This window comes from Megalops cyprinoides, chromosome 14, assembly GCF_013368585.1.
Source record: "Megalops cyprinoides isolate fMegCyp1 chromosome 14, fMegCyp1.pri, whole genome shotgun sequence".
In the NCBI taxonomy this organism is placed as follows: domain Eukaryota; kingdom Metazoa; phylum Chordata; class Actinopteri; order Elopiformes; family Megalopidae; genus Megalops; species Megalops cyprinoides.
In genome coordinates this window covers 18,910,825-18,924,397 of record NC_050596.1, presented here as the reverse complement: position 1 = coordinate 18,924,397, position 13,573 = coordinate 18,910,825, and the positions used below count along the sequence as shown (strand labels likewise).

The 13,573-nt window shown below is 45.3% G+C and overlaps 1 protein-coding gene across 1 annotated transcript; it reads left to right on the top strand.

Moving 5' to 3' along the window:
• The first annotated feature begins 2,604 nt into the window (after window positions 1–2,604).
• Window positions 2,605–11,832, top strand: LOC118788948 (insulin-like growth factor-binding protein 5). Its single transcript, XM_036545168.1, has 4 exons — window positions 2,605–3,363; window positions 10,725–10,939; window positions 11,211–11,330; window positions 11,529–11,832. The coding sequence occupies exons 1-4, from the start codon at window positions 3,030–3,032 to the stop codon at window positions 11,661–11,663; spliced, it is 804 nt and encodes a 267-aa protein (XP_036401061.1). The 5' UTR covers window positions 2,605–3,029; the 3' UTR covers window positions 11,664–11,832.
• Window positions 11,833–13,573: the final 1,741 nt, after the last annotated feature.

The following is a 13,573-nucleotide window of genomic DNA, read 5'->3' as shown; positions in this document are numbered from 1 at the left end:
CCAGTACTTTCAGAGGAGGGATTGGAAACCAGACTTACGCAGTGGGAGAAAACTGGACTGCAGGCTGTAAAACCAGAACCAGACCTTCCCTGTCCAGCGTTGTGCCATAATATCCTAGCCTGTTGGCTGTATTTAAAAGAAATAAATATACATAAATTAAAATACTAATGATAGTATTCAGTCCATTATATTTGAGCTTTACTATACATCATCTGTTTCATAATTTCACCTTTTCATGATAAATATAAAAAAGATGAGACTCAGACAGAGGAAGACAAAGAAGCAGAATGAGAGCTCTTTATGCTTCAAAATGAAAAGCTGGTCTTAGATAGGATTTGTCACAATGACATTCACTTCGGAATGGCATTAATCTTCACATACATTTTTTTAAAAAAGGAAAACAAACAAAACTTCGCAATTGAACACAAACAACAGCTGTTCAAAATAACCTTAATATTATTGCAGTCATATGGTTGTTTGCTGAGGGGGCCTAATCCCCAATAATGCATTTCTATGTTTTCCATAAATCAGATATTTGCTTCCAGGGGCTTGATGCATGTCTAATAAAATGGATTTATTGAGATCTAAAATTCCTCATTGCACTCTTACCCATGGCCCACAACTATGGTTGAACATATGCAGTGTCAGCACAAAATATTATCATCCCAAGATAATGTTAAAGCCAGCGTTGATTTTGCCATTTCAAAATGAAGAGGGATGGCGTATGACTTTTATAGGACCATTCTGGTGCTACAAGCTCACATTCGCTCCCTGTAGGCTAAACTTTTTGCCGTTGGTAACAGCGCCTTCAAGTGGCCAACTGCTCAACTGCTCCCAGCAAGAAACACTGTTTCAAGAGCTACTCCAAGGAAGAGATACACCAAACAAAATGCTTGCATACCAAAAAGGGGGAAAAAAAACTGTGAGAGACAGAGCATGGAGGGGGAGCAGCACGTTCATGTGCATGATGAGCCCCGAAGGCTTTAAAGAAAATATTGTGAGAAAGGCAACTGCGAGAGGAGACATCGCTGTCTGTGTCACTGGTGTTTGCTTAAATATGCGAAAGAAACATATAGGAGAATAACTCAACAGTGCACTGTGTATATAGGGGAGAATGTTGGGAAAGACACTGCTAGCCTCACGTTGGAGTAGGACCTGCAACATCTGTGCTTGTGTAGCACAAAATCAGGATCACAACTATATAACACCACTGATAATTTTAGGCATGCACAGCATATCACACACACACACACACACACACACACTTTCTCCTTCTCTCTTTCTCGCACACACACATTTAAAAAAGCCTGCTGGCTGCCTTTGTATTACAAATGGCGTCCAATGGAACAGGTGCAGGCTTTAAAGTTGAGCTATTTTTAAAATAAAACGGGCAGGAACAGCTACATGGAGAGCAGTGAAAACCGGCAGCTTTGGCCTCTCGGTTCCCCTGCAGGGAGGCATGGTGTGGAGCAGGCACAGACCCCCACCCGGTCCATATGCCCACATCACTCTGTTCATACTACACTCCACCACAAGACTGAACATTTATGCAGAACAAATGACCAGCCAGTGCTTTAATCCAGATTAGTTTGTCGGGTCCTCCAGTAAAGCCGGTAACTGTATATGTACAAACATGGCAAACAGATATGCACATAACTCTGTGTATGTCATAGCAAAAGATTATTCTCAGTGATATAAAAAAAAAAGTTGCTCAAAACATGTTACACTATTCATTCTTTTAGGTAATGTCTACTCGGTAATGTTTAGGTAATGTCTACTCGGAAGGATTGGCCCCTGCCCAGGATTTGTGTCATTGATAGAAATAAACAAGTCTCAGCATTTAATTTGTTATTCTACAAACATTCTGATTAATCTAAAGGGCCAATGTACCATACTTACACAGATTATGCAGTTAATTGAATTTAATTATTTTCTAACTGTAATTACATTCACGTTTCTTTTCAGATAGATAGTAGGATACTTGCGAAAGCCCTGTTTCTCTCACTGAACTAGTATTCACGAGGATGCAGCGTAAAGCAATATCGCTTAAAAGGTGGGAGGGGGGGTTGGGGCATACGTAAATAAAATGTCTGTTGTAATTGATCAACATAACTAGCAAAACTAGTAAACAGTTTTCAGCAAAATATTACACCCGGTTCCGGGCGTAATCGAGCTCCTTAGACACGGTAAAGACTCTCTCAACTGCTTTGCAAACTTTTAAAATGCGGTGGGTACACGTTGATCTGAACAGGAACCGCGGAGCGGGTACGCAACACAACACCATCAACGCCTTAAATTACACGTCCTCCGGAGAACACCGTTTTACCGTTTTGTGTGTGTGTTGTTGTTGTTGTTTTTTTATCTTTGCATTGGTTTCTTGTGTCGCTCCTCTTGGCACTGCAATAGCTGCCAACGTGAAAGACCGGTCCCATTGCACAAAAAAAGCTGGAAACTCGCCAAGCCCCGCCCTGGAACCAGTACCTTACTGAGAAGACAAGTGCGCCCCCCTTCACTGCTGTTTGGTTTATTCATAGTACGGGGTTTGGGTTTGGCTCTTTTTAAAAAGCCAAGCCTGCTCTGAACTTGATCAGTCTGCTTAGAAAAGTTCTCCAGAGGGACAGAAGTATTGGAATCGGTTTCAGAGGGGAAAAGGTCCAGATTTTTGAGCAAATATTTCCCGTGCAGACAGGACACCGCGTCTATCAAAAAAGGATTCGTTTTAGACTGTTCCCCTCTCTGGTCATTTTGCTCTACGTTTGAACTTATTTGATTCTTTAAAAACAGATAAAGAAGAGTGTTCCCTCACTCTGAGAGAGCATTTATTTTAAACACCTAAAGTCATCACAGCTGTGTCATCTGAAAAAAAAAAGAAAACACAGGTGCGCGTGGATGCGGACTCTCTGCTAAAGGCTGTGGCTTTAGGCTTGTTAGGTTTAAAATCTGATGACTGGAGGCAATTGAATCACTTCTCTTACTAAGCACATCAGCTGATTCTTAATTTCATATTTGTGCGGTGATCTTTTGACAAAATGATACTCAGTTTTTGTCTGTTGGTGACATTTTTCTTGGGGCTGTCTCGGTGTTTGGGGTCGTACGTCCCCTGCGAGCCCTGTGATCAGAAAGCACTCTCCATGTGCCCCCCGGTGCCCGTGGGCTGTCAGCTGGTAAAGGAGCCGGGCTGCGGCTGCTGCCTGACGTGCGCTCTCGCTGAGGGGCAGGCGTGCGGCGTGTACACCGGAACGTGCACTCACGGGCTCCGCTGCCTGCCGCGGAGCGGCGAGGAAAAGCCCCTGCACGCCCTGCTTCACGGCCGAGGAGTGTGCACGAACGAGAAAGGATACAAACCACAGTACACAGGGATAGGTAAGTCCACAGAGGAACCTGGCAGTGAGAGCTTTTCATATGTAGTGATTGCAGTACGGTGCTTGGTTTTGCAAATGCAAGTGGTACGTGGGGCTTTTTCTTTTCAGTCTAGGAACACATTTTGTTTTTAAGTTAAATTGTAACCCCCAATCACAGCATGCAATCCATTCAGGCAACAGGCTCGCCTTTTCAGTACCGGCATTTATTCCGCAATGCAACACATTTTCGTTGATGACATTTTTCTTGCTACAAACACCATGATGACATTTGTTTAACTTTTGCATTGGTATTTACTACTGTGAATTAGGCACTGTGCCATGTTTTGATTTTTTTTTCTGAAATGTTTTTGATTTTTAGTGTTCAGATGTAATAATTTTTATTATTTGTGATACATAGCATTCTATTCACGAATAAAAGACATTAAAACAAAGCCAACTAAATAAATTGTATAGGATATTATCTATAATTATATGTATGTGTATATAATGCATATAATATATAAATATATAAGTAATTTAAATGTATATAATTAGAACCCTCGAATATTCAGGCACTTTTTCAGGGTGCAGACCAATGATGAATGTGAACCCCTAACAAGCACGTGCGTGCGGTGGGACCGTATTGCGTAATTAAAAATCAACGTTGTCAGGCAGTTCCTGCAGGCGATGTCTGCAGACCTGTGGCCAATAGGAACGTTGCCACAATCTAGAATGAAAGCTTAAGAGTTTTCATCATACTATTTCGTTGTCGAGCTAGGCTTGTAGCAAAGCGCTTAGTTACCAGTGGAGATTAAAAAGGTTTGTGAGTCATTGTGGTCTAAATAGGGTTGTTTGTATTTCTCTTCAGAAGGACCTTAGCGTCTGTCTAGATATCCACCTCGTCTCTGCGCAGTCACTAGGACGTGTTACGATGGTCAGCCAACAAAACTGTAAAGAATTCTCCGAAGTTTCTTTTTTTCCACTGGCAGAACAAAGGCGTTTGGCAGTATTTATCTGCGGTAAGAACCATGACGCCAGTTACACCTGTTTTAAGTCTTGCGCAAAGCCTTTGGTTTTGTCAAGTTAGTTTTTTTAGACTGGGCATCCACACCTGCAGTTTGCTCAATTGAAATTTGTGAGGCTGGAAAAAAAGGGGTCAAACTGAGATCTGTATATATTTCCGAGATTGTACTTTAGAGATGTAGACACAAATCTTGATCTGCGAAAATGTCCAAATCGACTGAGCTGGGCACTGCATTCCTGGGGCAATAGATCTCGCCCTGCTTGAATTTAGGTTTGTAGCCGCGGGTCGTGGCGAGAGTCGGATTACTGCTCAACGATTAAACGCGAAGGGAGGGTGTGTGTGTGTGTGTGTGTGTGTGCGCGTGCGCGCGCGTATGTGTGTGACAGAGAGAAGAGGGGGGGAAGCAGAATGGAAATGAATGAAGCTGTCATGAGATGGAAGCAGACAAAGATCTGATTGAATGTGCACCCCATTGATTTTCCCAGTGCATTCAGAGCACATTCGCCAACTCTGCGCTGGAGAGGCAGCCAAAGTCAGCCTTTATTACATCATATGTAATTGCCATCAAAACAGCAGTTTACACAATGCTCATTTTATGCAGATCCACATTTGCAGGAAGCAACAGCAGTGAGGCACTGCGACATGCTCGAAAGCACAAAGTCACATCCCACCCGAGGTTTGAAACCGCAGCCCTCTGGTCACGTGCCCAGTTTGCGGACCGCTTCTCCGCAGGGCTGCCCGACGCAGGAACTCCAACACTGCCAGTGGATCTCTATTGAGATGCTCCTGACATCTTTCCGTGGTGCAGGGGACAAAGTGTGTGGTGTCAAAGGGCTGTTTGTGTTCGAGTCAGTGACCCAACCCCCTACGTCCCAGGGCAACATCAATACAGGAAACAGCATGATGACGGCAGGCAATCTATTTTAGAGGCATGTCTGCCTTGAAAAGGGGAGCAGAGTGGCACTGTATACTTCACACACCGAGATTTATCTGTCCTACATCCTCTTATGACAATGACATTTTAGCGCATATACAAGAAGGCATTGTAAGGAGTGAACATGATGACATTTTCTCTCCTCCTCACCAGTTGGCACCAGCTTGTAATGCATTTAGTTCAGAAACAGATCCAGTCTCCTCCTACTCTTCATGTGGAGTTTAGGAGTGATTCCAGTAGCGGGGTGAAGGGGTGAGCGTGCAGCCATGCTACTGCGGCTGTGTGTCTGGGACATGTCTCTAGCTGGCCGTCCATCAGACCACGCGTGGATTTAGAATGGCGCTTCTCATTTCCTGTGGAGTTCCGCATCAGTCGCGTTTAACAGCTGGGCTAGACACACACAAAGGGGTCAAGTGTCTGAGACCAGGCAGAGAGGGAGAACACCTCTGAGCTGGGATTAAGGGCTGTCATCTCCTGTCTGTTACTTATTCATTAGGGCGATTAGGCGGCCTCCATAGCAGAATTCCGCCGCCATATAAGGGCGCTTTCTACATACTGAAGGAAAGGGCCAGATATGATGTGAGATTACACGCGAAAGTAGGACATCTCATGAATTTTAGATTTTCGTCACAATTTCCGTGAGTTTCGTCTCCTTATGAGGGATGCCTCCATAAACTGTGGCGGATGGCTCTTTTGGAGTGACCACATTTTATTTGCAGATTTTTCTGTTGATGTTGCATTTGGAGGGAAGGGGAGGCTAATCACAAAGGGTGGGGGCCAGGCGTGGTGCTGGTGATGTGGGACTGAGTGTGCAGCCGCTGACCGGGCGTGGCACAAGTGATGTGTGGGTCGGAACAACAGAACTGAGATCGGAGATAAGATCCTGATGGCCCTCAGAAGGTCTTTTTTTTTATCACACAGCCCTTTGCACAGAAATGAAATTATAAGAAATGTTAAATTTAGAAGTTGGCAAGCACATGAACTTGGACATAGTGTTTCCTACTGCAAAGAGAGTATTGATAAACAAAATTTTTCGCAAGGGCCAAACAAATAGACATTTTTGGCATTATACTGGAAAAGAGTTACTTCTAATTATTTTTTGGCTTATTTCACTTACATTCTGTTTGCGTGACGCACATCTGGGAGAACTAGCTATTACGACTTTAACAAAGCAGACTGCCGCCTTGTTTTTTCATTTGCATGATAACACATCAAATACCTGGGAAGGTGAGGAAACAAAGCAAATATTCCAACCCTGAAGGTGATTTTTGCATGGTGACTGGATTATGTCACTATATGCGGCTTGATGCCAGTTTCCTGGTATCGTAAGCTACAGTGGAGGGGAGGGTACATTGCTCAAGCTACATCAAGTGTAGGTTATTTCCTTCATAGTTTCATTTACAGCATGTTTAAAAATAAGACATTTGTAGATTTTATCTGTGTTGAAGCAGTCTTTCTCTGGTACATTGAACTTAACACAGTGAAGCAGAGCTTATGGGAGAATATGCATATGCTAAAGAGAGTAATGTCACCCCCTAGTGTCAAATAGTATGAATGGTTCCTTGGCTGGGGACCTGGGTCTTTAGTTCAATATGCTAAATGTGCCTCTATGCAGACTAGTGGCACATGGTTGTGAGAGAACACATGTCATTCCTGTCTTGTACCTCTTGTTGGATAATGTGAGGATATGAAGTATTCTGAAAGACATTGTAGTTTTGCCAAAATTAAAAAATGAAAATGAAGCGCCCATGAGCATCACATGTGCAGCTGACATTCCAGAGTTGGACTGTGTCACCGTCTATATGATGGACTGCACACAACAACATATTGTGAAATATTCAGAGGTCGGATATTTTTGACAAGCTTGGATGATGACCGTGAGGAAAGTTTTTCTTCTTGCTACAAGCAGCACAGCTTTCCTGTGTGCCCAGCACCAGGAGAGCGAATAGCAGCCATACAACATTTCAGTTGACGCAAAGTCTGCTCTCTGTCAATCATGTAACTCAGCAACAGCGCCACCCACACGTGTCAGCGTGTCCAAATCCAGGAAGTAGACTGCGGGATCCATCTCCGATCCGATTTGATGTCAGAGATTCCCTTTGCAGACTGCCCAAATGTTTATCCAGCTCTGAACACAAGAGTTTAAACATTGCAGAAGAAGGCCTTCCAGCGGTTCCAGGGTTCCAGGGATGCTAGGAACAGGTGAACAAAGTCTGGAACATGATTTTTAAGTGTCACTTGAGAAAAGGGGGGAAAAAAAACATCTGCAAGAAGCTAGAGATGGATTCAGTTCAGGTGGAACATGTTTGTTCAACCTGCACAGGTTTTTGGCTGCTATTCCATCTCAAGCTGTTTTTGGCTGAGGTTGCCATGGGGACTGGTGGTGGAATTGCCATTGTCCTGCTACGGTCATCTGGAGAAGCTCTTTTTACACCGTGATTGCTCCAAGCCGGGTATCTGAAGGAAAGCAAGTGGTGTCATTTGCTGCGGACTATTGTTTCCCTCCTCAGTCCCTTTCCCCAAAGAGCCCTTTGATCAGAGTCCTCTTCCTGTCTGCGTCTCCTTTGTAATGGTGCCCACATCCCCAGCCAAAAAGCAATTAATGGCTTTAGTGCACTTCTGCTCAGTGTACCCAGGATTCTCCCTCTGTTTTCCTGTGCTCCGGTGGGCTCCATTCAGACCGCAAAGACGTGCCACACAATCAGGCTGTGTGAGTCACTGCTGGGCCTATGTGTCATCGATGTGTGGAGGGCCGACGGTGATGTGATCATTAGCGCTGTCTGTCCCTACACAAGGCGAATGCTAATTAATTCCACTCTGTAACGCGGAGGGGATGTCTGCGGGACGTTGACAGTCCAACGTTTTGGGAACGTCGCCGAGATCACAGCGGCACGGTGTACACACACCACAGGGCAGGGTGGGAATGCCGCCAGCGTTTCTGCAGAATCGGTGTCGCATTTTTCCAGCAGTTCAAAATGACTTAATAGAGATCAATCAAGGATTACGAAAACTGAAAGGGAGTGGGGGTGTGGGGGTGGCTTTCAAACTAAGATATTCATGAAGTATAATTGAGGAGCATGTTAATATTTAAAGACAGCTGTATCAGATGCATCTCTGTGCTCAGGAGCCCTTGTCTTTGAGGAAACTTTAGAGGAGGAAGGAGAGGGGCATGTCCTTTTAGCTTTCATTTTGCAATTTTTTTTTTGGAACAGTAGTACATGATGCCGCTTACACGTCAGTCTGCCACAATCAATACAGTTTCAGAATGCTAAACAGTCCACTGAGGTTCCTGCACAAGCAGAAAAACTGACTTTGTACCGCCAATGGACAGGCATGAGAGGGATGTCATTGTCCTCGTTGGCGTTGACTGAACTGATGATTGCCAGCTAACACTGGGCACGTTCATCATGTGCGTGTGGCTTGACACATTCAAGCATAACTGTTAGATTTCTTCATTAAACTCACTGCAAGATCATGCACATCCATCCAGAACAGAAATGTTTCATTTAAGGAACAGAAGCAAGCGAACCTAACCTTGGGTCCTCGAGGCATTACCCTGAAACGCATCACTGCAGAAAACCAGACACTAACTACAGAGACCTGCTGGTTTAGAAAGGTGTCTCAGGCAGTGCAAGTTGGTGAACAGCTCTGCAGAGTCCCTCCCTCAGGCTTGAAGCATTAGGAAAGAGCACACACTTTATTAATAGTGTTGCAGAGTAGCTCAGAGGAGAGGAGAGTCGAGTCTGTAGTCGCAGCCTGCCAGGTCACGAGCTGCGAGTTTCATTTCAAACAGAGGTCCGAAGTTCCGCCTGCATGCCGAAGGATCCAGAATCCCTCCCCCCCCTCGCCCCACTGTCTGCCCCAGACATCCCATCCACGGCACACAGCTCACTCGATGCCATATCTTCTTCTCTCCTCACCTCCCCCCCCACAAATTCCATCGATTTGGGACTGGCGTCCTGCAGAACAGAGAAACCCATTCACCCAATTATTTTTAATCGTCCCACAGCTGTCTCCCAATATCTCTCCCGGCCGTCTCAGGCAACAATACTTGACACATTCCCGCCCGGTGTTCCAGCCAGGCTCCACCCACGCACCCCTGTACCTCCGGGTTTCCTTACTGGATAAATATAACCGTAACCATTCTCTGGCTCAGCGGGCCGGTCAGTCTTGGGCTGGCAGCCATCCCAGTTATTTCCCTGAGATCGGTGCCCGCCTGCATGGCCTTAGAGAACCTTAGGCTGGTCAGGCCACTGGCACCGGTGTAGGGGCGGGGGCTAACAAGAGCCCAGTATGGCCATCCCCTCAACAGCAGAGAGGCAGAGGTTATCCAGCACGCCCTGGTGTCATCCCATCCTCACTTGCTTTGGGCAAGGTGGACATCAGACATATGGCTATCTCTGGAGGCTGTTGCTGGATGGCCTAGAGGATTGATGTTGGGAATGTTTCAGAGGAAGCATGGAAAGTGGATTAGCTCAGAAACATGACATGACAGGAATCAGATCCGACAATGCACTGCAACCCTCGAGCAAGGACCTCTGCCCGTGTGATGCAAAAGAGGCTCCATCAGAATTAATCTGAAAGCAGACAAAAGAACTGGAAAAATCTTTAGAGCTCACTGGTGACAAAAACGGCCACCTGTGCTGTGGTTTGTGGTTGCCATGGCACCATGCAGAGAAAATTCTTTTCCAAGTGAGTTCCCATTTTTGTTGGAGAAGCTAGTTTCTTTTGCCAAACCAGGAGCAGAACATATTTGACCCAGTTCTAAGCCCGTAGGCAGTGAGCACTGATAACTCCACTTCTGCTTGATGTTAGGATACATCATCACAGTAAAACCCTGATTCAAAATATAGGAAATTAATCTTCAACACTCATTCTTTTCAGATTAATCAGACATTTAACAATGAAAACATAGGTTTCCAGCAAACCATTGCATATCATAGCTGTATATTTATAAAATTTAACACAATCTAATATAGTAGTAGTGTCTAGTAGAAACATATATGGGAGTGGCAGGGTTTTGTCATAGTACAGAGAAATGAATAGTGCTTTGGTGCCTACTTGCATGGGGAGTGGTGGGTTTTCAGCAGTGCTGAGCCTGTTCTTATCAATAAACAAATGCAAAGGCGCCCCCTGGTGGTGGAAGAAACCCCTTTTCCTCACACCAACCCGACTGAGCACCCTGGATGGATAATGCGAATGCTTGAAATCTTGAATGAATTTGATGTATTTGGAATTAACAATTACCCCAAGCAGTGCTTTGTTTTTTGTTCAATTTTGTAGCTCAATGTTTAAATGCAAAGCAGATCACTCAAAGCACAATCGCTGACTCCTGTCCTTAATTTCCATCGGGCAGACGGCATTTTGTAAATTGACCCTTGGATGCCGTTTCCCTGATGTTGTCCTCTCCCGTTTCCTTTTGAAGATCGCGAGTCGCGGGAGCACGAGGACCCGATGACGGCCGAGATGGCGGAGGACCTGCTGCCCCCTGCCAAGGTGCCGCTCTACCCCAAGGACCACATCTCCAGCAAGAAGGTGCACGCCGTGCGCAAGGACAAGAAGAAGCAGCAGGAGAAGCTGAGGTCTGTCGGCCAGGTGGACTACTCCCCGCTCCCCATCGACAAGCACGAGCCCGAATTCGTAAGTCCCCCGCCTCTGAAGAGAGCCCACGTCTCTGTGTGGATCTGTGAGCGCATGTTTGCACTTAGTGCGACCACAGGCGTGGGTACACATGCATGTGTGTGCTTATGTGCATGTGTGCTTAGCGTGTTTGTTTCTATTTGTCTTTGTGCGTCTCCATTTGTGCTCAGGTGTGTAGTGTGTGTGAATATCTGCATGTAGGATTACATATGGAGTATAGCAGGCAGCGTAACAGGGTGTGTAATTGGATATATCTGGTTTACTTCTTCAGGGTCCATGCAGGAGGAAGCTGGATGGGATCATTCACACGATGAAGGAGTCGTCTCGTGTCATGGCCCTGTCCCTCTACCTCCCCAACTGTGACAGGAAGGGCTTCTTTAAACGCAAGCAGGTATGTAGCCACAACCGTCACTCGACACTCCGTTTGTCTCTGAGCACAGTGAGGCCAGGCCTGCCAGCCTCTGCTGGAATTCCTCTGCGAACACACCAATACATGCTGGTCAGTAGCACTGCAGCAGTGCCTACGCTGCACATCAACCGGGGGCACTGTCATTGACCGCCCTGTCTCCCCCCTTCTATCGTCCTGCAGTGTAAGCCGTCCCGCGGCCGGAAGCGAGGGATCTGCTGGTGTGTAGACAAGTACGGGGTGCAGCTGCCCGGGACGGACTACAGCGGAGGGGACATTCAGTGCAAAGACTTGGAGAGCGGCAGCAACAACGAGTGAGGCTCCGCCCTCCCCCCCAATCACCTGACCTAGGGCCCGCCTCCCTCCTTCCTGCCCAAACCACCCGCCAGGCACTTTGAGATTGTAAATGCGACATAAAAACAAAAGGTTTAAAAAAAAAAAAGAAAAAGAAAAAAGACATCTGAACCTTCATGACTGTGCTCACCTCTAACCCACTTGGACCCAGGTGGTTGGTCCCTTCCTGTGTCTGTAAAGGGTCCCACTGAGAAGAGCTGGGTCCCATCAAAATGATTTGTAAAAATATATACATATATTTATATATTTTTATAGAAGCTGGGGTTTGAGCTAACTATCTCTTGTACACTTAAGATGATGCAAAAGACTCAAGTCTGTGGAACACAGATCTGTCTCTGTCTTTCATGTCTTTTACTGTGGTGTTGTCAGATGAGACAGAAACTCTTAATACAAGCAGAATGATTTGGGGTTTTTGTTTATTAAAAAAATAAGATAACAGCTGATACAATTGTCACTATCCAGGTACTCGTCCTATCAAAGCACTTAATCCATAGGGAATTTTATTCACTTGGAAAAGCGTTAAGAAGACTAGGTTCGGGAATGTGCCCATTTGTTTTTTAAAAGTGTGTGTCTGCATGAGCAAATTCGCAAAAGAATGTCTCGTATTTTCCGCTCTTGACCCTTTCTCCGGAGAGAGTGGCTGAGGGAGGGGGGCGCAGCTGAAGTGAGGTGAGAACGGATCGGGGCGTGGTCGACAGAGGCCTGTAAGTCTGTGACTCTGTGACTGAAACTAATACACCAGTCGTGCCTATGTAAACGGAAGCTGCCGTGCTGTGTCACACAGCACACGCTTTTTCCTGCAGGTGCGGTGACATCATGTGATGTACTGCAGACTCAGAAATTTGATTGGAAGCTGTGAGGCTACCAAAAACAAGTTCCCCACCTGTTAAGCGAACATCATACTTTTACAGTATGCTGTAGTTGTTAGGGAGAGGTTTTTGATTGACACTAGGGTCCCAGCCCTGAGACCGTGTCTGCTGGTACAGTTGTGCTGGCACTGAAATTCTTGGAATTTTCCAGCATCAGCATAAAAATCAGTTTTATCAAGTCAGAGCAAATGATCATTTGCAGGGGACTCTGACGATCCTGTGGGAGCCTCACAGATTCAGACAGTCACGACCGCAGTGCTCTGTCCAGGTGGGCCGGTTTGGGGCATGGTCCTATCCGGTTTTGTTTGTTCTCTTTGCCTTCAGTGAAGTAATAACCTCCCACTTTTGAGCCATGTTTCTTAACCAAGTGGTCTCCTAGACACTGATATAGGCGTTACCTTGGTGTATTACTTTAATAATTTTTTGTTGTCTTTTTTTTTTTTTTTTTTTACAAAGAAATTGCAAATTACTGGTGCTTGTTAAATGATGTGTGTATTTTAGCCTGTAAACTATAAAAAAAGTAATTTGCATAGTTCATTCCAGCTTCCGACTAGGTGAGTTCTGGTCATTTGAATACAGGATGTCCAGAGAGATAGTCTGCCGCCCCTCCAAAACACACACACACACACGCACACCACCGCTGTTTTTCTGTCATCTTTCCGGGTGGAAACTTATCGTCAGTATATCAATGCACTCTCAAAAACTAAGATCAGTTTTAATGTTCTGAATGAACACCACTGAAACAGCACACACCATGACAGGAAAAGTAAAAGATAAAGCAATCGTAGGAATATGACAGTGTGCAGCTTTTGTTTTGTATGGAAATCTCAGTGCCTTTCTACAAGAAATACATTTGAATAATGATTTCCATAGAAGCCAGGTGGGGGGGAAAATGCAGATACCATGGGCCATCAGGGTAGTTAAATTAAGCTCAGATTCTGACAGAGGTGTGCAATCAATACAATAATGACTTTATATTGTGTCACAAATGCATTTCACCCAATG